General features: G+C 39.0%; 1 protein-coding gene and 1 long non-coding RNA gene across 2 annotated transcripts; both read right to left on the bottom strand.

The window, feature by feature from the left end:
• Nucleotides 1-3,141: 3,141 nt before the first annotated feature.
• On the bottom strand, nt 3,142-22,919 carry LOC116692729 (uncharacterized). The gene is made up of 3 exons (XR_004332767.1): nt 22,860-22,919; nt 10,658-10,660; nt 3,142-3,153 (listed from the first exon to the last, which is right to left on the bottom strand). It is a non-coding gene; the product is annotated as an uncharacterized LOC116692729 (long non-coding RNA).
• On the bottom strand, nt 3,447-8,141 carry cbln4 (cerebellin 4 precursor). The gene is made up of 3 exons (XM_032521216.1): nt 7,481-8,141; nt 6,132-6,248; nt 3,447-3,662 (listed from the first exon to the last, which is right to left on the bottom strand). Exons 1-3 carry the CDS (start codon nt 7,745-7,747, stop codon nt 3,465-3,467), a joined length of 582 nt encoding a protein of 193 aa, XP_032377107.1. The 5' UTR covers nt 7,748-8,141; the 3' UTR covers nt 3,447-3,464.
• Nucleotides 22,920-23,971: the final 1,052 nt, after the last annotated feature.

Raw genomic sequence — 23,971 nt, 5'->3', positions numbered from 1 at the left:
GATACTTCAGAGAGGTTCAACCTGATGAGGGTGCAGATTGTTATTTCAGTGTGAAATAATGATTTAAACAAGCTGTCTGGAAAAGCCTCAGCAAGCTTTTAAGTTGATTTTAACAATGCAGCTACACACTGCACCAGCAGCACACACTGCAGTAAGGCAGACAATACCTCTGCTGTAGACGTGAAGGGGGAGGCATCACATATGGTAAGCTTACACGGAGCTCAAGAGCAACAATTAAGGAGTTTATGGATTCATCAGTTATCCCACGCTGCCCAGTGGAAGCTGTCACGCTCCCCAACACTGACAGGAATCTGTTTGTTACCTTAACTAATTAAGGTTCTCAGACGTCCATTAAACTTTATTAAGGTCCATAAACCACAAGTTGACTTGTGCAAGGTCTAGTACATATACACAGGTAGAAATGACATTTATACACAATTATTCTTCAACAGCACATACATTTTGAGAAAAAAGCAATGCTGCCTGAGTTAGGTTTCTCCAATGAGAAAACCTCTGGATGGAAGTCACAAAATGTTCAATGGCAATGTATTTTATATGTTTTTCCAACAATATCAACTCGCAACTAAAGCAACTCAAGCATTATTGATAATTTGTATGGTAATGATTAGGCACTCTCAGCACATGGTTAACGTAAGGGAAAGGTCAAGATTGTGGTTAAATATTAAAAAAGACAATTCATTTTAAACCTGTACACATTGGCATATTATCACATTTCAAGAGGATATAGCTTATTCGTTTTTGCACGAAATTGCCCATGTCCACATGAGCAGATACTAAGCAACATTAGCATTTATTTTGAGTCAGATTTGTGTCCCATGATGAATGCACGTCCAATGTTCTGTGTTCTGTTAGTCTCATTTTAGCTGTGTTTAGGGCTCCGATAACTCCTGAGGGAAATATCTGTCTCTTTACCTTCTAAATGCTCCACTATGTTGGGAAAGTAGCGCCACTGAGTTTATCTAAGCTTTATGTGCTGACAGCAGCTGCTTGTTGAAGCCAAAAACCAACAGCAGTAACAGATCTTTTTTGTGACACGACTGAAGCCTGGTGCCACGATATCATACATACAGTACATGGTTGATGCTCCACACCCCTGACTTGCAGCTGATTGGACGAACACGTCACGTGTCTGGCTGCTCGAGAATTTCAAACCACTGTCATGGCGTCTCCGATGGAATACAATGTCATATTTTACGACAATAGTTCACTGAAACGTGTTTCTGAAAACATTTTAAGCGAGAAATAGGCCATGCAGTTGCTGAATCTGTCTTCATTTCAGATGGACAAGTTTGAAAGATTTTCCTCTGCTGGAAAATACAATAAAATAAAAACAGAAGCTGGGAATTATTGTTTGACTCTTCTTTTCAAACTGTCCACCATGTTAACTCCATGAAAACCCTCCCGGCACTTTACAGCTTTAAATCTTTGCTCCTTAAAGTACAAAGTTAAGTGAGAAGTCCATGTTTGTAACCGGTTTGTTCAGTGTGTTAGCTAACAGCCTCCGTCAGGCTGACAGCTAACAGCTACTGTACATGTAGCATGTATCGGCTCACAGCCTCCCTCCGGCTAACTGCCAACTGCTAACAGCTAACGGCTAACAGCTACTGTACACGTAGCATGTAGCTGCTAAGAGCCTCCCTCGGGCTAACAGCTAACTGCTAACAGCTACTGCACACGTAGCATGTAGCGGCTAACAGCCTCCCTCCCACTGGATACTCGCGTCATGTTCAACAGTCATTTGCATAAAGATGGGCAACGGCCAGCTTTCTGACACGCCTTCCCAGAATGCTTTGCGTACACTTGATGTCACCCATAGGAATAGAGTGGAACGGACAATTGTACCGCCACCGTAAGAGTTAACCAAAACACAAAGGTTGTGGGACATAACACGGAAACAATGAGCTCCAAAAACAAAAAAAGCTCTTAAGGGATCTTAAGGGATTACTTAAGATCTTAAGGGATTACTCTCTGTGTGTGCTCACCTCTACATGCAACACTGTTCACATAAAAGTAGTCATTTGATTAATTGTTCATATAAAAACACTGATTACCAAAGTGCTTCTGTGGACTAAAGCTGACTGTGTGTTGCACTCAGGATGCTAACGCCAGTGTCCAGAGCCGCAGTAATAGTACACAGTAAAAGTACACAGTAACACATTGCCATTGAAGATAACATTGCAACTGCACACAATCCAGGCAAGAATCACATTTCCCTCAAAACGAATTTGTGGTGAATAAATGTGATTTCTAGGAGAAATGGTTAAAGTGTCCACTATAATTCATCAAAAGCAAAACATATTGGTATCAGCAGTGAGCATAGATGTTTAGACACGTTTCAATAAAGTCATAGGCGGATCATGACACAACGGGCCCCTGTGCACAGACTTAAAAAGGCCCCCAATCTCTCCAGACTGAATGAGCAGACCCAACAACCTGTCCTTTGAGGTCATTTATAGTTATTTTGTGGTCTTTTGTGTGTCTTTGTGGTTGTTTTGTGTCTTCGTAGTCAATTTGTGTGTTATTTTTGTGGCCGTCTTGCGTCTCCTTGTGGTTGCTTTGCATTTCTTTAGAGTCATTTTGTGTCTTTGTGGTCATTTTGCGTCTCCTTGTTTTGTGTATTTAAGGTTATTTTACGTCTATGAGATGGATTTTCATCTCTTTGTAGTCTTTATTTTAAATGCTTCGTGGCCATTTTGCATCCATTTGTAGTCGTATTGTGTGTCCTTGTGGTCGTAATGTGGTTTTTATTTGGAGTCTTTTAGTGACAGTGCAGGTGAAGCCCAGGGAGTCCAATGAGTTAGGGCGGAAGGGGCCCTGTGACCAGGGGCCCTGTTCATTTATCCATCCATGCCTTGATCACTTAACACGCTTTGCAATAAGCATTGATTTTATTAATGATAATGCAATAAGCATTTAAAATCATATTCAAATTAATGTTTTGCATCATTACTCGTATTTGACCAACTCTTGATCTGGAACAATTAGTTCCAGAGAAGATGCCCTCACAATACTTACAATGTTTGGTGATGACAAGTCACAAAAATTACACAAGCATTTACAGTTTACACCTAAAACGCAGATGTACTTGAATGCAACAGTTGCCATGAAAAACATCAGTATGCTAAATATACTCTGACAAGTCAAAGTTGAAAAAGTACTTTTGGGATGTTTTAGTGCTCCTCGCTTGAGTGACAGGAACATAGAGTAGCGATGGGGAAGATTTCAAGTCTCTTTCAGCTGGACAAGTTCTCAGCGCGTACAGAGAATATGAACGATTTCCAAAGTCCCATTTCCTCTCTGTTCTGATCCACTTCCATCTTTCATTTTCAACAATTTTGCAAGATCCAGCGGACGCAGCTGCAACGTTTTGATTATACAGTGACAACACATTATGAAAAAGTCAGTGAGCTTACAATCTTCTTTTCTTTTCTTTTTTTTTTTTGTTACAGAGGAAACACAAGAAAGCCAGAAAATGTGGAGTATTGCCATCCACCAACTAGGTTTCCCTTTTCCAGCTTTAAGTAGACTTTGTCCTCTTTTTCTAGATAGAGCAGGACTCCGTTGGTGGCCGCCTCACGTGTTACATCTTTGTCCCCCGCAAAAGCAGAGATGACTGGTTTCCCATTCAACATTAAGTTCACCTGGACAACAGAAATAACAATTAGCAACTGTAATTCAAAAGGAATAGCTTGTAGGATATGTGTTGGCATAGTTCACGTCTCATTCACTACATCTTGACCTCTTGTACTACAAAAATCTCACCATACAAATACTAATGAGAGCTTATTGCATGTCAGATAAATGACATAAGGTTTCAGCTGCTCTACAATGAAACTTCTATTTTTATTAGTTTTATGCAAATAGAGGTAAAGTGGTCAAGAAAATCCAACAACCATTCTTTTAACAAATAAGCAAATGAGTTCATATTAAGGGACTGTATGTAAATTATTACAGAGGGAGGTAAATGTCTGTATTTTTCTTTGTGAGATCTCGGTATCCGCCCTGTTGGTCCTTTATTAGGGCCCGAGCAACAGTGGCAAAATCCCTACAGAAACTGAAGGAATTATTATTCCTTCTCTCTTTAATTTCTTTAAAAAAACTCAAATTAATCGCCTTTTTGAGGGGCTTAACATGCTCAAAAACTCACCAATATAGGCGGTCGCTTCAAGCCTAGTGAGCCCCTGCAGAATGTTTAACGTAGACTGACAAAACTTGGTACACCTAAGTAGCATGTCAAGACGTAAAAAAAACGCTCCTGGGAGCCATACTCTAAACCCAACAGGAAGTCCCCCATTTTGAATTGAAAGTTTGAAATTAGTGTGGGTTTGGCCATTGCCACATCAAACGAACTCCTCATAGAGATTTCATCTGATCAACTTCAAATTTGGTCTGTGCCATCGTAATTACGCCTTAGGGCATAGCCGTGGCGGGGCGGCCATTTTGTGCGTTTTGCCATCAAAACAGGAAGTGGGTGTAACTTGAGTATACATTGTCCGATTGGCTCGAAACTTTTCAGGATTCATCAGAGTCCGCCCCTGATGACAAAGTCATAATGCCCCCTAGTGGCAACAGGAAGTAGACCTAAAAGACAAAGTGCTATACTTTAACAAACTCCTCCGAGAAATTTCATCAAATGGGCTTCAAATTCAGTCTCTACCAGCTCAACACCTTAAGGATGAAAAGTTAGCAAAACTTTTAATCCAACGGTGTAGGTGTGGTGGCCATTTTGAGCATTTATCAATGAATAAAGAAGTTAGTACATTGTCCAAATTTGCCATATAAGAGTCCAGGACTGAGGACATTTTTAGGCCAAAATTGACGTTTGGTCATAGCGCCCCTCACTGGCAACAGGATATCAGCCTTATATGACAAACATCATCAACAATCTATGTTTAAGCCACGCCCCCTTTCATAACATTTGAAAGGTTTAAGGTAGACCCTTGTGTGAGGTATCATTAAACTCAGCAGAGTTCCTTTTTCATTGGTGTTGGTTTGGCCCGCCCTATATGTTTAAACCACACCCCTTTCATAACTGGTGACCCATTCAAGGTACAGTCTTGTGTGAGGTATCATTAAACTAATCAGAGTTTCTTTTTGATTGGTGAATGGTCTGACCCGCCCCCTTTGCTGTGGCCACGCCCCTTTTTATGACCTGTCTGACCCTCGTGTGAGATATCATTCAACTCAGCAGAGAGTTCCTTATTAATTGGTAATGGTTTGCCACGCCCCCTATGTTTTAGCCACGCCCCTTTGCAGCTAATAAACTGTATGATGTAGCAGAGGAGTGAGGGCCCAACGCTGCTTGCAGCTATAATTCATTATGGGTTTTGTGTCTTATTTATTTGTGCAAATAAATAAATAATAGAAAAAGTAACGTAGAACTAAACTAAAGCAAAAGTAAAGCAGTTTAGTACAATATTTAAATAAGATCTAGCAAATAAATGTACAGAGAATTAAATATATAATACACCCCAAACAAAATAAATTATGTAAAATAACAAAGTAAATACCTAAAACATATGTATTTTATTTTTATTTCAATTAGATTATTTATCTTTTTCGGACGTGTAACAAATAAATAAAAAACTAAAAAAAACTTTTTAAACAAACAAAATGAACAGTAAACCTATAGCGAACTCTTATATTCTGCACATACTTTCATAAACAATCAAGAGTAAAATCAAAATAAAAAGAGAAAAATATAACTTTTAATTGCTTTTTTGAGACTTAAGATGTCACTATTTCAATTTCCACTTGCAGATTAATTTAAAAAAAAGATCAAATGCAAAAAATATGAAAAGTATTCCTCCATTAACATACTTAGGTTAAATGTTAAGGTTAGGGTATACCATCTTAAAGTATATTGCTTTATCTCTTTTAGTTATTGAAAGGAAATCCAATAAATACTCAATATTACTTTGAGATATTGGTGGGAGGGTTTAGTTTTTTTTGTTTTTTTTTACAATCTCTGTGGAGAGTCTTTACTACATCCCCCCCTACACACACACACAGTCCAGTCCTTTAAGTAGACATTTTGTCCCACTCCAATACTGAAACAGTTTAACAACTGAAACCATTGCACAGCTCTGTGAAATGAACAAAAGTAATACCTGTATGGTTTGGCTCTGGTACACTTTAATGACATGGAAGTTAAAACTGTAGATGCCTTTTCTTGGGGACAAAAATACTGATTCAAATGTGAAGTAGTTTCCTATATTCACAAGAACCTATGAAAGAGAGGAAGAAAAGTAGTTATATACCCAGCACTTTAACAAAGGCTTTCATTTGAATGGACTTTAAGGATTAAATATAATGCACACAGGCTGCTCGGACGCAACCTGAATGCAACACGCTTTAACATGTTCAACTCAACCTTTCTTTCAATGGATCCAAACCTAGTATTAAACTTTCCTCACTGACACAAGATACAAAAATGATGCTTGATGAACATTTAATAGACCGATTTTGGGCAAAGGCATGATTTTTCTTTCACACTTCACACCTCAAATGAATCAGACGCTTCCTCGATACTGCTTCTTCATGTGACACATAACATAACCTAATGATATGAGAGTGTTGATAAATAAATAACTTAGTTTCATACTTTTGCTTGCTAAAAACCATCCACCCTGAATAAATCAGTCGGCATTGCATTTAACCTGCCTCATGAGTGTCATTAGACAAACAGGGTTTTGAGTGAGGAATCCAGAAAAATTATTAACGTCTTTGGGTCCGATGGAGATGGAGATGGAGATGGAGATGGTGATGGAGATGGAGATGGAGATGGTGATGGAGATGGGGGAAACAGGAGCCCCTCTCTGCACCCTGCAGGGTCTCAGGCATTTCCAGTCACCACTGCAGCCCCAGCCACGACCTTTGACAAGTGTTGCTTTCATAGCAACAGCGTGCACATGACCCACACCAATCAGATCACTTGCCCTGTTTTAACAGCCAGAGATCATGTTATGTCATTCAAATGAGAGGGAAGATCAGTGCGCTGATGTTACAAACACCTTATTCCACCCACCGCTGTATGAATCATGTTGTCTTTTTTGTGCATCATATACCTACGTGGGGTAGCTTGAGGCAAAGCTGATGACTGCGTGTGCAGACTCTGCAGGATGATGCCCTCTCCCAAACATAATCCAGTCACTTTCCCAACCTGCCTGCGCGTGATAACGTGCACTACAGAATCCACACATGCGATCTGCAACTAGCCTCAAACTAAAATCTGGGCTGCAGCTGCACTTAACTTAACACTTTAATGTTCTGCATCACACAGTGAGAACCGAGCAAAAGGATGAAGGTGTATCAACAAAAAAAAAGAAACGACCAGAATTGACAAGAAAGAACTGGCAGGTTGTGACAGATATGGAATTTGATGAATTACAAAGTGTTATTAAAAGCGAATTCAACCACTTTCTGACATTGGTATTGTTCATTAAAAAATGGTCTTAACCTGGTCGAAGTAGATTATTCTCGTTTTGTTGCTCATCTCCGACGGTTCGTGGTTGTTGCTCCGGACTGCAGAGAAAGCCACCTTGGAGTTGGCGGCGCGCACTGAGATGCCGAGCGGGGAGGACGAAGCCTTCCAGTCCGTGGTCGGGTTGGAGTCGCAGACCACGAGGCATTTCCCCTCCAGGACAATAGGCTCCGTGTCATTCTGGGCTCTCGCCACTTCCGAGAACACGGTCCAGCTGAGCATCAGTATGAGGGAGTTCAACATGGCCTTATCTCGCTCTATGACAGCCGTGGCAGCTCCGATTCCAAAACAGAGACCTAACAAGTTTCCGAGTCCCTCCACTGGTCTCTGCCGCCGCAGACGCGTCTGACGCTGTGGAGTTCTCTTATTGGAAACCAAGATGTGCCATATCCGAGTGAGACAATCCAGTCTTAAAACATTTCTTTTGCAAACAACCGGGAAACACAGAGATCATCGACCGTCGTCCATGCGTTTCATTTTCAGGTTATTTAAAGCCCGCGGATGAGCCAAAATTACACCATGTGGCTTGTTTTAGTGAAGACTGTTCCAGTCTGAGAAGCGAATCTGTCGATAAATCGTCCATAGCCCTCACTCCAACACGCACTCCCACTCCGAACAACGCGTCTGACAGCAGCTGTTCCCCCGCAGTGATATGCTGCGTGTGTGCGCGCCCAGCCTTCCACTTTACGCACGCACATTGGGTAGAAGTTATAATTAACTGGCCCTGCGTAATTTGCCCAACGCTCATATTTCTCTAATTCCTCATACGATAGCTTCAAATTTAAGAATACATTAATTAATTGTCTGTGCTATTGATACTGAGAATATCTGCAGTTCTAACTCTCCAGGAACAAATTCATGGAATAATTATCTCCAAAAAATGTCTGACTGTTTTCCAGACTTTAATCTAGAAGTATAGGAAGGAAAATGCCCTGGGCACGAATTCAACTTTTTTTTGTTCTTTGCTAGCTATCGATATGGAATGCCGTATTATTCAATGTTAAATAAATTAATAAATTCATGAATTAATACATAAACAAATATGCCTTTTGAAATACAGCATACAATAAATAAATGAGGCAATAAAGGCAAAATTTAAAATATGTAAATCCTCATACATAAAAAGTTTTTACTTTTAGTTATTTCATGGTACTTTTATTTCATAAGTCCACGCTTATTTATTTCCGTGGACTTTTGTTTTCTAATGCCACATTTATGGATGTTCCTCTCTATTTAATTCCAATTATTTTATGTAAATCAGGGGGCGTGGTTTTCAGTCACATTCAGAACAGAGCCAGGCAAAGACAGGCTGTGGGAGTGAGAGTGCACCACGACCGGCATCTCATGGGGCTCTACCCAGCGCACAGTCACCTATTCTGGGGTAACTGAACTACCAACTAGCGCTGACCTGATGGAGCAACACGACCAGCAGTTTGCGGGGCTCTGTACCCAGCGCACAGTCACCTTTTCTGGGGTAACTAGTCCACTCTGTTTGTAATGCAGTGACTCATCACTATCTGATTGCATAGTTCAGCTGACAATCTGTCACAATCCTATGGTGTTCCATAGAAGTCAGTGGTGGGAAACCTTTCTCACTCAGTTAAAAAATACCTTAACTTCACCTTCATTACCTAATCTCGTGATCTGGAAAAAATAAAGAAATTGAACTATTAACGCTTTTATCATTCAGCTGTAAAATGCACTTGTCTGTTGCGTGGTACTATATTCAATCAACAAGTCATCCAACGTGTCCTATAATATTGACAATACATTAAAGATGTGAGAAGATCTCCTCTGTCCTTGTGGCACTACAGGCTCTCCATAAAACAGCAGATCAATTTTAACGCCCTCAATCTGACTTACAATGTGCTACATGATCTGGCAGCAACAGTAAACCTGTAACCCACTGCAGCTTAAAATCAACTACAGACAGACAGACAGACAGACAGACAGAGCTTTAAGTAAAAAGCAAAGTGTTGTAAGGAGTTGTAAAGAGGTTTAAGGATATTTTTTAGGAGAGAATTTTATTAATTTCCAATAATGTCCCGCAGAGTTTCCTAGACCGAACTACGTTATTTAGGACTAATAGGTCAGATAGATGTTTGGGTTTAAGTGTTTCCTTGTACCCCTTCAATTGTTAATCTGAATTAATGGTCAAGTTATATTATGTATTTTTGTCAAAGAGGGGTTGGCAGTAGCTCAGTCCGTAGGCAGTTGGGTTGGGAACTGGAGGGTTGTCGGTTCAAGTCCCTGTATGGACCAAATGGCGATCATGGATTGGTAGCTGGAGATGCCACTTAACCTCCTGGGCACTGCTAGGTGCCCTTGGGCAAGGCACCGTCCCCCCTAACTGCTCATGGTGCTGGTCCAGAACTGGCAGCCAACTCACTCTGACATCTCTCCACTTGTGCATGTATAGATCCTGAGCATGTGTGTGTATTTAAGACCTGTGTGTATTGATTACTAACAAACAGAGTGTAAGTTGTAATATCCCCACTGGTGATTAATAAACAATATAAATTATTGCGAAGCACAACAGGTCATGCAAACATGCAAAAATGTCTACAGGCAAACATGCAGCTTTTAACTTTTTTATAATTAGCATCAAATGTTTAAGGAAAGTATTTGGAAATAGGCCCATAACAGGGTTATTAATGTATCTGTCACCTATGAAGCATCCATAACTGCTGCATAAACAGTTGATGAATGCCTGACAACCCATAACATAGATGCAATCATACTTACATGAGACATACTGGTCAGACATCTCTCCATGTAATGTATGTGTATATGTTTGCATGTGTGTGTGTTTTAGGCATGTTTGATTACACACACATGTTGCACATATTTTTAAGCATTTAGAACTGTTGATACACCCGTGCACGTCATTCACATGTGGGTTTCTAAATGTCTTCAGCACTCACAAAGAAAGCCTTGGACATTGACAAAAAGAAATAAACACAAATCGAACACAAACTCAAGGTCAGTTTTCTTCTCAGAATGATGAGCTGCGTCGAATGGTCTTCATCAGCTGATGAATCGCCTCGGCTGTCGTTGAGAGTAAAGTACGCCTAGGTAAAAATAAGTGAATACTTCGTTCAGAAATAATTTGAGCAGGTATAAAACATTTGACAATCACATTAATAAGAACACGTCCTTGGATCTGCTTACAACTACATTACACAAAAGGTTTATTTTTCATAGAAACAATCCGATTCAGTTTTACCAACACATTCTTACTCCCATCTCGTAAAGTACGGACGCTTGGTCAGGTGCCGTTGTCGTTATTTGACGCGCTTGGTCGTCTCTTATGGCTTCATATAACATGCTTGGTTGTCTCCTTTAGCTTCACATAACACGCTTGGTTGTCTCCTTTAGCGTCATGTAACACGCACTTGGTTGTCTCCTTTAGCGTCGTATAACACACGCTCGGTTGTCTCCTTTAGCGTCGTATAACACGCGCTTGGTTGTCTCCTTTAGCTTCATATAATATGCTTGATTGTCTCCTTTAGCGTCATATAACACATGCTTGGTTGTCTCCTTTAGTGTCAAATAACACATGGTTTGTTGTCTCCTTCTGCGTCATGTAACACGCTTAGTCGTCTCCTTTAGCGTCATAAAACACGCGCTTGGTTGTCTCCTTTATCGTCATATAACACGTGCTTGGTTGTCTCCTTCAGCGTCATATAACACATGCTTGGTCGTCTCCTTTAGTGTCAAATAACAAATGGTTTGTTGTCTCCTTCAGTGTCATATAACACACTTGGTCGTCTCCTTCAGTGTCATATAACACACATTTGGTCGTCTCCTTTAGCGTCGTATAACACGCGCTTGGTCGTCTCCTTTAGCGTCATATTACACGCTTGGTTGTCTCCTTTAGCTTCATATAATATGCTTGATTGTCTCCTTTAGCGTCATATAACACACGCTCGGTCGTTTCCTTTAGTGTCAAATAACACATGGTTGGTTGTCTCCTTTAGCGTCATGTAACACGCTTGGTTGTCTCCTTTAGCGTCATATAATACACGCTTGGTCGTCTCCTTTAGCGTCATATAATACAAGCTTGGTCGTCTCCTTTATCGTCATATAACACGTGCTTGGTCGTCTCCTTCAGCGTCGTATAACACACGCTTGGTCGTCTCCCCTAGCGTCGTATAACACGCTCAGGATTATTGCCGATTATTGCCATCCCTTTTGACGTTGTTAGGTTAACCCTCGTGTTGTCTTCCCACCGCCAAGTTTTTGTTTTTCTGAGTCAGAATTTCAAACCAAAAAGCCTTTTATCAAAATTATGGTTGTCTTTTTCGACCCTTTTGTTTTTCCTCCAATGATTAAGTCACTTTTTCAATGTTTGTCAACTTTCTCTGAGTCTTCTGAAATTTTCGTGGATTTTTCCCCCAATTTTTAAAGCTTTTTTTCACATTTGTCCCTTTTTCTGTTTTGTCAATTTATTTGACATTTGTTCACATTGTATTCACTTTTGACACTTTTTTTTAAAGTTCTTTTACCAATTGTTTTTTCTCCAAATGCTATAAAATTGACAAAAAACACCCAAATTCAATGAAAGTAGTGACCTGATTATTTATTTAACTTGTGAGGAGCGTTGTTCGGAACCATCCACGTTACTTTATGGGAAAATTTGATTGACAGAAACCCACATTTTTGACATCGAAACTTTTTGGAAAGGGGTCAAATTGGATCCAAAGACAACAGGAGGGGGAAGGAAAAGCTTGTGGGGGGGGGGGCTTACACTTCCATGACACACGGGACGGTTAGGGACACATGCGGGACACGAACCCCGGGTAAAAGTCCTGTGTCCCCTGACCAACCTCCCTATGCAGAATTTTCCACTCACATACTTCTCGCTAAACCCCGTCTAGATGCTGCTCCCCCCCCCAGTACATTCTACTTTTTTGTCACATCACATGCGGACATCCACTGCCCAAACGTTTCACAGGTTGTGAAAACATACAAGGAATTTCACTCTGGCTTTTTCTTTCTCTCAAAGAACATACACAAATATAGACACATGGCTGAAAACAAGGGCAACGAAGCCAGGCTGCACACACTGTCAATTTGTATATAAGAGTAAATGTAGACACATACACATGCATATGCATACAGATGTGAACACACATACATGTAAACAAACAGCCCTATGAGTATTGTAAACAGTAGAACAATAGGGCAATGGAAAAGTGCCATTGGTGTTGCAATAAACAAAGAATGACTGTATTAAATAGTAAATCATAACAGGTTGCTTTTGTATCTGACGTGGGTGGATGTGACAGTAAATACATGTTCAGGAGTATGCACTTAAGGCAAAGCTGAAAGAGTAAGAAAACAATACAAGGGGGGAAAATCTAGATAGATAGATAGATAGATGGATGGATGGATGGATGGATGGATGGATGGATGGATGGATGGATGGATGGATGGATGGATAGATAGATAGATAGATAGATAGATAGATAGATAGATAGATAGATAGATAGACAGATAGATGGACGGATGATTGATGGATGGATGGATGGATGGATGTTGGATAAATAGATGATGATAGATGGATGATGGGTAGATAAATAGATAGATAGATAGATAGATAGATGGATGGATGGATGGATGGATGGATGGATGGATAGATAGATAGATAGATAGATAGATAGATAGATAGATAGATAGATAGATGGATGAATGATAGACAGATAGATAGATGGATGATTGATAGATGGATGGATGGATGGATGTTGGATAAATAGATGGATGATAGATGGATGATGGATAGATAGATAGATAGATAGATAGATAGATAGATAGATAGATAGATAGATAGATAGATAGATAGATAGATGGATGGATGGAGGGATAGACGGATAGATAGATAGATCTCAGAAACCTTGTATTTATTGGCTTTGTAAATCATGCTTTGTGCTGTTAAACTGAAATAAGCCTGAATCCTGAAAAGCACATTTGATGTTGATGATGGAATTAATTTCCTTTCTCATAAAATCCTTGATTACGAATGCAGCTTTTTGATCTTTTGTAGATGAACAACAGCACATCAATAGGTTACACAGTGAAAAAATAAGAAAACGGTTGAATTAACAACCAAAAAGGATCTGAACCCAGATATTAAAAAAAACCCCCCCCCGGGGCCCCGCACGGTTTGCGGTAAAAATTGGGGGTTTAAAATAAATGTTTTTTAAAAAGAACTTTACACCCTTGTCTCAAAAACAGATGGGGTTTGTGGGTTAGGATAAAAAAAAACAAGGGATTTTTATTTAGAAAACTGCAATTTTTTTGAAATTCAGGTTACAAAAAAATGGAAAAAAAACCATTGAAAAAGGTATCAATTTTTAATCTAATACATTAGAAAATAAATGTTTGCATTTGCTAGTGGTTGGGTTTTTTAATTCGGTAAAAACTGTAAAATTTGACCTACCTTTCAAAGCGGTGGGGGGGGGCAAATCGATCGGGAAGGAAGAAAATCCGGGAAAATTACCCCCCCCCCCCCCCCCCCCCCCCCCCCCCCCCCCCAACCCCCCCCCCCCCCCCCCGAAAAGGGGGCCAGGGGGGGGAAGGGGGGGGCACCCCCAAGCTCGGAAAAAGGGGGTTCGGGGGCCCAAGGGGGGGGGGAAAAAGGGGGGGCCATGGCAAAGGGGGGAAGAGCCGGGGGGAGGGGGGATTGGCTTGAAAGGGGCCCAAAAAAACAGGGGGAAGGGAAATTCAAGGGGGAAACCAAAGGGGGTTTTAAAGGGGGGAAGAAGAAAAGAAAAAAGGATAGTAAAGAAAAAGAAAAGGGAAGAAAAGAAGATGAAGATAGAAGGGGAAAGGGGGCACCCCAAGGAAAAGGGGGGAGGCACCAGTAGAAAGACAAAAAAAACCCCAACAAACACAACACACAAAGCCAAACACAAAATTTTCAGAGAAACACCAAAAACAAAACAGTTTACCCAACAAAAAACAACAAAACAAATCCCCAAATAACACCATAGACACCCCCCAAAACCCACAAAACCCCCAAATACAAACAAAATCACAAATAAAAACCAAAAACAAAATTTCAAAAAAAACACAAAAAAACAAACCAAATAACCCCCCAAAAACCAAATACAAAACCACAAAACCAAAAATAAAAAAAAAAAAAAAAAAAAATAAAAAAAAAAATTAAAAAAAACCCAAAAACCCCCAAAAAAAAAAAAACCAAATTATAAAAAAATTTCCCTTTTTAAAAAAAAAAAAGGGAAAAAACAAAAAAAAAAAAAAATATAAAAAACCCCCCCAAAAAACCCCATAAAAAAAACCCCTTTAAAAACCAAAAAACAAAAAATTTAATCCCAAAAAAAAATTTTCCCCCTTATCCCTTTCCAAAAAAAACCCAAAAAAAACCCCCCAAAAAAAAAAAAATTTTACACATATATTTTTTTTCCCCCCCCAAAAAAAACCCCAACCCCCCCCAAAAAAATAAAAAAAAAACATTTTTTTTAAAAAATTTAAAAAATTAAAAAAAAAAAATTTTAAAAATTAAAACCAAAAAAGGGGAAAAATTTTTTTAAAAAATTTTTTTGGGTAAAAAAAAAAAAACTTCCAAGCAAAAAAAATTTTAAAAAAAATTAAAACAAAAAAAACCAAAAATTCCCCCAACCCAAAAAAAAAAAAAAAAAAAAATTTTTTTTTAAAAAGGGTTTAAAAAAAAATTTTCCCAAAAAAAAAAAAGGGGAAATTTTGGAGGGGAAAGGGGTTTTCAAAAAATTTAAAAGGTTTTTTGGGAAAAAAAATTTTTGGTGCTTATATACACACAATACAAACATATATCACACATATATCACACATAACATACATATATCACACATATATCACACTATACCAAACATATACACAACATATATCACACATATACACACAAATACAAACAATATCACACATATATCAACATATACACACATATATCACACATATACACACAAATACAAACATATATCACACATATATCACACATATACACACATATTTCACACATATACACACATATATCACACATATATAACACATATACACACATATATCACACATATACACACATATATCACACATATATCGCACCTATTTCACACATATACACACATGTATCACACTTATACACACATATATCACACATATATCACACATATACACGCATAAATCACACATATACACACACATTTCACACATATACACACATATATCACACTTATATCACACATATACACACAACTACAAACATATATCACACATTTATCACACATATACACACATATATCACACATATACACACATATATCACACATATACACACATATATCACACATATATCACACATATGTCGCACCTATTTCACACATATACACACATATATCACACTTATACACACATATATCACACATATATCACACATATACACACATATGCACACATATAGCACACATATACACACACATATCACATATATACACACATATATCACACTTACAGTATATCACAAATATACACACATATATCACACATACAGTATATCACAAATATAAACACATATCACACATATACACACATACAGTATATTACACATATATACTTATGTATCACACATATACACACATATCACACATATACACACAGACACACATACATACACATAAACACATATACCACAACATTCTTTTTATTTATCAAAATTGAAATTAAAATTAAAAAATCATTTACAGAAATTCAACGACTATGATAAGGTGAGACACTATTGTAGACTGTGTGTAGTGATGATAGTGCAAAAGTGCAAAAGTGAACAGTGCAGTAGATCATGAAAACATATTGACTATGACTATAAAACATAAACATAATAACCTATAAACTGACTGACCGAATAAGAATGAGAACATTATGTAACAGGGAATAAGTTATAAGATGTGAGATGTAGATGTTATGACCATAGTCCAGGTTATGTACATGCTAATATAGCCAATAAGAAAGTTGTTCTGCAGACTACAGAACACTGCCTGTTTACTGACCTGAAGTTTCAAAAGTACTTCTTGTGTAGTAAAATGTAATGCATTTTAGTGCTGTAGATGTATAAAGTTGTGCTCATTTTAATTCCTGCTCCTAATCTGCAGCAATATATCATATTCTATGTTTGCATTGCTGTCCTGTAAAACTATATATCTCTGATAGGTGGAATATTATAAGCATATGATGTATAAGCATGTAGGTTTTCAAATGTATTTCATCTGTTCTAAGGATCTGCCAAAAAGAAAGGTTAGTATGAGGTAACACAACCCCACACCTGAGAGATAAATTGTGTAAAACTAGCTGAAGTGTTTTCCAAATAAGGAGTTGTTTCAAAGATAACCATGGCAACCACGTCTCACAGAAATAGATTAACTAACCGGTGCGGGACAAGAAGACTAGAGACACTTGAAAATACATGCTTTTCTCGCCATGTTTTGCAAAAGAAGTGCTACAGCTCCAAAGTACTTTGGCCCTCTGGGATGTGCCTGAGGTCATTGGGAAGTTAACACTCTCAATTTTTTGTTCCAAGTGTCAGTGTGAAAAACATTACTGTAAGCGTATTAGATGGGCTACACACAAAACCAGTGCCCTAGCCACATGTCTCAACTTAATACAGAAAACATCCAGAAGAAAAACACTCAGAAAATGGGTTTTATATGAAGTTATATCTACAGATATGTCTGTGTGTTTTTCTCATTTCCTTTTGAAAAGGAAAAAAGCCCAAAAACTGCAAAATACTAAACTTCTCAAATACAAAACACATCAACATCAATCACACACATACCTGAAATAACTATATACATACATTTATGGAAATAAGTAATTAAAAGATTGATGAATAAGAACATTATGTAACAGGGAATAAGTTAGAAGATAACCCCTAACCCTATTTTTGCTTTGACACAGCTGCAGCCATCACAGGGTTAAAATTTTCTGGTCAAGTTTGGTATCAATCAATCTGTCTTCATATTGGCTAAAAAGGTAGGATTGTTTCGTAACATCTAGTTTTAACTGGAAGGAATAGCTGTCAATCATTTCCACGTTGGTCCTCCCTGAACTCTGCGACATGATTGGCTTCTATTTTCTTTGTGAATGAATAATGTATTGTAGATAAAAAAAAATGTTCTTCCTTAAAATACAGGGGGCATAAGTATACACCCCCCTATGTTAAAATACAGGGGCATAAGTATACACCCCCCTATGTTAAAATACAGGGGGCATAAGTATACACCCCCTATGTTAAAATACAGGGGGCATACGCATACACCCCCCTATGTTAAAATCCCATAGAGGCAGGCCCCCCCCCCCCCCCCCCCCCCCACACACACACACACACACACACACATCATCACATACCCTTCACCATACACAGAGATTGGCATGTTTTTTTTCAGTTAGCTTAATAGCTGGTTTGATTTACATTGAGAGATGATTTTATGGAAAGTTCCCCATGCTAATCTCTATGTATGGTGAAGGGTATGTGATGATGTGGGGGGGGGTATTTTAATTCCAAAGGTCAAGGAAACTTCATCAGGATACATAGAATCTTGATCCATGAAATAACTGGCATTCAAAAATAAAAATCTGCCTGCCTCTATGGGAATTTAACATAGGGGGTGTATACTTATGCCCCCTTTATTTTAACATAGGGGGTGAATACTTATGCCCCTGTATTTTGAGGAAGAACATTTATTTATTTACAATACATTATTCATTCACAAAGAAAATTGGTGTCCTTAAAAGGTTGGATTTTCCTAATTTTTTTGAATTAAGGCATTAAGATCATTTTCCAAAAGATGTTTTTTTATTCCTCTTTTTAATCAACTTCATCATGGGGGTGTAAAGTTATGCAAGCCACTGTAGTTTGGGCTTCAATATCATCTCCCTGCAAAGTAATACAGCTCCTTCATCAGCGGGATTGTCGACAAAAGGAAATGCCAAGTTTGGAGCAAAAATGTTTTATAGTCTGCCTAACACAGTTAATAAACCAACTGTTTAATGAGTTAATAAATAAGCTGTTTTTTGTATTCATGCAGATAACAACATGTACTAAAATGGGCCCGATACAGAATGAATGAATAAAAGAGCACTGTGTCAGAGCGAGCTTTTTTGAAGACAACCTGTTCCAGACCAGGTTAGGTTCACAGCCTCAGTTACCATAGTAACTGACTCTGAAGTTAAGTTATCTCTCTTTGTGAAAGGGGCTGGAGTTACCCCCCCTCTCTCAGGTTTGATTAACCTCCCTTTTGGAAGTTTCCCTCATCTCAGGGTTAACAAAAGCTTTGTGGCATGGACCCCTGGGGTAGTGAGTGTCAAGCGTAAGTGAACTTTGAAGGGGGTTCCATGCTTTTGGCACAAAGAAACTAAAAGCTGATTTACCAAACTCAGAGTTAACCTGTGGCACTTTAAGCATAAGGCAATTTGTAGAGTGAGTTTGGTAAAGTCCTGTTATCCAGTTCATCACAGATGCTATTTAAGATGTCTGACAAGAGATGTATTGATAAAAACATACAAGAGTACAGTGGTGAGTGTCCTATGGGTCTCCTGTAATAAATCTGAGGGCAGAGTGATAAACTGAGTCCAGAGGTATTGCACAAAAGAATTATTTATGAATCCAGGATAACCGAGAAAGCGAGGCTTGACCTAGTCTAATCTTTGCATCTTGGCTTGGTCCATTTCCTGAAGGCCGAGCCAGGCTGAAGTAATTCGGTTAGATGCACGTTCACGGGTTTCTTTAACAGGCCGCTGATAAAGGGTTGAGATCAGGAGACGGTGATGAAGACTTTAAAGATGACGAGTCCATGGATTTCAAATCATTTGCAGCTTTATTCAAACAGTATACACAGGAATCTCAATCCAAGAGGGACCAATGACCATCATTTCCTGCATTTTCCTGCATATTTCTGCAACCTAGGGTCCACTTCACACTGACTCTTCCCTAAAAGCTCCCTCTGAATGGTTTACTGCATTTTAACTTTTATAGACTACAGCTGTTCAGGCTGAACAGGAAGTCACAGAAACACCCACATCCTGTTAGGGTGTTCAGACCCATGTATTCGCTTGTATACAGTCTCCAGTTGTTTTTATTATGACAGTAGCTGTCAAAATGCTCTACATGTTATCTGTTGCTGATGTTAATTAACAACAAACTGTAGATGATCTATATTCAGATAGTTTTTAGTCTGTAGCTCAGCCCTTAAGGAGTTGGGTTGGAAAGTGGAGGGTTGCTGGTTCAAGTCCCAATATGAAGTGGTGGACTTATTTTTCCTGCTCCCTCCAGCATTCATTTCCTTTTAAACTAATGCACTGTACATGTATTGGGGATTGTTTTATCATCTGAAAGGGACAAATACAAAGAGAGAAAAATAAATTTAGACCCACTGGGTCCTCTAGGGAATTTAATCAGTAGTCAAAAGAAGTATGTACTGTGTAAAAGACATATTGGACAGCCCTGTCATATATAATGAGCTGCTTTGATTATCCTCAAAAAGGAGCAGGCTCATTTTTGTTTACTAATTGTATATGCTTTTACATTATTTATACATAAATCCAAAGAAGTACCACAAATAAGTACCACTTTTCAAAGCAATAAACCAGAAGCAATTGGCGATATGTGCCGTCAGTCACTGGCAGCCGCTATCCTCCAATGGGATATTTTACATTTTGTGTGAGGAGATATTTTCTTAATTTCAACGGTTTAGAGGTGTATTTGCCTTGATTGCTCGGCCTCTTGGGGGATGTGCAAGATGCTGTCAACCCAACATTGACATGTAATCACTGCTAAAAGCTGACATGTTAGGATTTAGGATTTAGCAAAGGATTTTAAAATTAAAGGCTTAAATGTCCATTTAAAGCTATATTTGAAATGTCTTTCAGGCTGTTAAAACCATATTTTTACTCTTTTTCAGGCAACTATAAATTGAATCCTCCTGTTAAGCCAGGCTCATTCCAAATCCCGGTGAGACAACACATATCCAGTGTGTCACTCAGGTAATATTGGACTATTCTGATGTAGGATTTTAAAATTAAAGACTTACGGTAAATGTCCATTTAAAGCTATATTTGAAACCTTTTTCAGGCTGTTAAAACTACATTTTTATTCTTGTTCAGGCTACTCTGAAATGGAATCCTCTTGTTAAGCCAGGTTCATTCCAAATCACGGTGAAATCACACATCCGTTAAATCCATCCATTAAAGTTATGTTATATTATATATTAAAATGAAAGGCTTTTTGGCTTTTTCAGGCCACTCTAAAAAGGAATCATCCTGTCTTCCAGGAAAGAGGATGGTGCTTCTCATTTCCCAACTTCAAACATTTTTGTTTGTCCTTTGTTGAGGCCCCTCCTCACTTGGTTTAGCCCAGATGTGTCTGTCGGCTGTCATACCTTAGAAAGTGCTATGACAGAGCCTTAGTCACTCTATGATGTTGTTTTTGCCAATGTTTCTAACAAAAAAAAGAGCTACATCTGTAGCAGTGCAAATATCAGGGGGTGGCTTGTTCCAGAGTCTCGGGGCAGCAACTGCCAAAGCCTGATCACCCCACCTTTTATTCTTGGAACTTGGGACTTCTAAAACCAACTGATTTGAAGATCGCAATGACCGGTTGTGCTACGCAAAGTTAAAATTTCAGACGAATACTCTGGGGCGAGACAATTTAAAGCCTTAAAAACAAACAATAAAATCTTAAAATCTATTCTACAACACAACGGGAGCCAATGCAGGGTGTAGAGAATGGGAGTGATGTGTGCACGTCTAGATGTATTTGTTAAAAAGCGAGCAGCAGCATTTTGCACAAGTTGAAGGCGTGAGATTGACATCTGATTCAGACCAACATAGAGAGCATTACAGTAGTCCAACCTTGAACCAATAAAAGCATGAATGGCCTTTTCTAGGTTGTGCCTGCTCAGAAAAGACTTAACTTTAGACAGCAGACGAAGCTGGAAAAAGCTCATTTTAACAACATTACTGATCTGCTTATCAAATGTCATGCTGCAATCAAAAGTAACCCCCAAGTTTTTGACAGCTGATCTAGTGTAAGATGCCAGAGCTCCCAAACTCAAAGCTGGACCATCCTGCATGCCTGGAGTGCTGAAAATAATACGCTCCGTTTTACCTTCATTCAAATTAAGAAACTTAATATAAGTGACACAACTAAGCAGGGAGTTTGGGTTATTGGGAATTGTTGGGTTTCTGTAAATAACATTCCAGGGTCCGGTCTAGACCTGCTCTTTGTGAAAAGCGCAATGAGATAACTGTTGTTGTGATTTAGCGCTATATAAATAAAATTGAATTGAATTGCATTATTTACACTCTACAACATCCAAGAAAACTGTTTGTACCACTTTCGAGAGAAGCCATTGTTGTCACGGTAACTTGTAACAGTGCATAGCTTAACACGTCCATGGTACATTGTGTAAAAAGCCAGGTAGCTAACAGTAGTTGCTGAACAAAGCCCAGCGAGTCTGCCTGTTGTTACCATAGCAACCACCTACGTCCCATGTCTGATCCTCATTCTATGGTTTAAACAGTTTTGTTTTGATCAGAAGAGAAGACACATTCAACACACAACTAGCTCTGTTACTATTTCTGTTGTTGCATACATTTCAATATTTTCCATAACAAAACGTATTTTGATCAAACTTGGCCGGGTGGGCCAGTGAGTAAAGTGGGCGGGGCCAGTGGAGGCCGTGACTTTTTCTGTTGGCCCGCCCTGTTAGCACCTGCCGTTTTCTTTTTTACTCTTCCTCCTGCTGCTGCCAGCTGACCACACACACCTGATTCCCATTCTACAATTACCTGCTCCCCCCGCTAACACCTGCCTTCCATCTGCAATCAAGAACAGTATTTTAACCCCGGCTCTTCAGACCATCTTTGCTTGATCGTTGCTCCAGTCACCCTGGGGAAACTCTCAAAAGCCGTTGTAGTCCTCGAGCGTTCTGTTCCTCCATGTTATATGTTTTACTCACCTTTTTGTCCTCCCACGGCACCCTGCTTCCACCTGTCTCCGTCTCCTCCTCGGCTCCACCATCCTGGCTCCTCCTCACTTCCCCAAGTGCCCTCACCCCTGAGACTCCACTACCTTCCCATCGCTGCGTTCCTGTCCATGGCGTCTACCTCCCTACTTCCCCTCTCCCTTTTACTTTTTTCAGCCTTGCTTGAGTCATTCTGTCGATCAGCGTAACAGATCGCCTGGCAAAGCTCATAAAATGGCATGACCACCCGTCCTTGGCCACGATTTGACTCAACTTAATCGGTCCACACCTATGATTCTGTAGACATTTTTGTTGTCTCCTTCTTGTTTTATGGTCTCTTCTACTGTCTGTATACAGCGTGCAAGCTTAAAGCGCATGCTCCGCCTCTTCTCCATTTTTTGGTGTTTCTGTATTTATGCTGTAGCAGAAACAACAGCACTTCTAGGTCTGGAATATGAAGTGTTGAGTCATTTGTAAATGGATCCATTTGGACGCAACTTCTGTTGAAACGATGCCGGGGAAGACAGGGAAAAAAAGTTATAGTACGTGGTCATGCAGAGTTGAGAGAAAGATGTCAGTACGAAATTGGTTCGAAAAGTTCTCAAAGCTTTTAGAAATTAAAAATATCCTGACACTTAGACAAACTTGTAATGTATGTAGAAAAACCCAGTAATGACCTGGAGAACCAAAAATGAAACTGAGGTTTAATCCTCATATTGACAAAGTATTTGAGAAATGAAAACAAAGTGTCTTTAAACCAAATTCAAAGTAAGCATTATAATTTGAAATGACTTAGAGTTGATTATGCTAAATTTTAGGTCATTTTCAATATTGGTCAGGGGAGAAAAGCGCTGTGATGCATCCAAAAAAAAATGCATGCAAAAAATAATGAGCCAAACCTGTGTGAAGGAAACATTAATGGGAAATGTTTGTGCAGATGCAACATTTTGATTAAATTCAGTGCATTCTCCTTTAATGAGAAAATTTGCCTGCCCAGCAAGAGGTCTGGTTCATTATACCACTATAGTTAAGTTACAACAAGTGTGTTTTTTCTGTCAGCTGATTTCTACTGCCACATCCACAAGCCTGTGTATAACAACCAGTGCTAAGAATATCTTTCAACCGTTTTGAAGGGGAATCTTGTGTTCCCCATCATGCAACAGTGCAGCTCTGTTCCTTAATCAGAGACAGCCTTGGAGCTCCTCATGGAGCCCCCAGAATTGGAAACGTCCCCGACCACAGCACAATCGCATGTTCAGAATAATTACACACCCAAAGTACAGCAGCCTCAGCTGGCTTGCATAGTGATGTCTGTTTTGTGCGTCTTCCAGCATACAGCTGTGGGTATTAGCAGCACACTTGAGCATCCAAGTGCTTCTTCCAACCCAGGAGTTCAATATCCAGCATAACTGATTTGTATCAAAATAAATGTCAGTAGAAAAAAAAAAATAATCTT

This window comes from Etheostoma spectabile, chromosome 7 (assembly GCF_008692095.1).
Source record: "Etheostoma spectabile isolate EspeVRDwgs_2016 chromosome 7, UIUC_Espe_1.0, whole genome shotgun sequence".
In the NCBI taxonomy this organism is placed as follows: Eukaryota; Metazoa; Chordata; class Actinopteri; order Perciformes; family Percidae; genus Etheostoma; species Etheostoma spectabile.
This window is presented reverse-complemented; position numbering and strand designations above follow the sequence as displayed.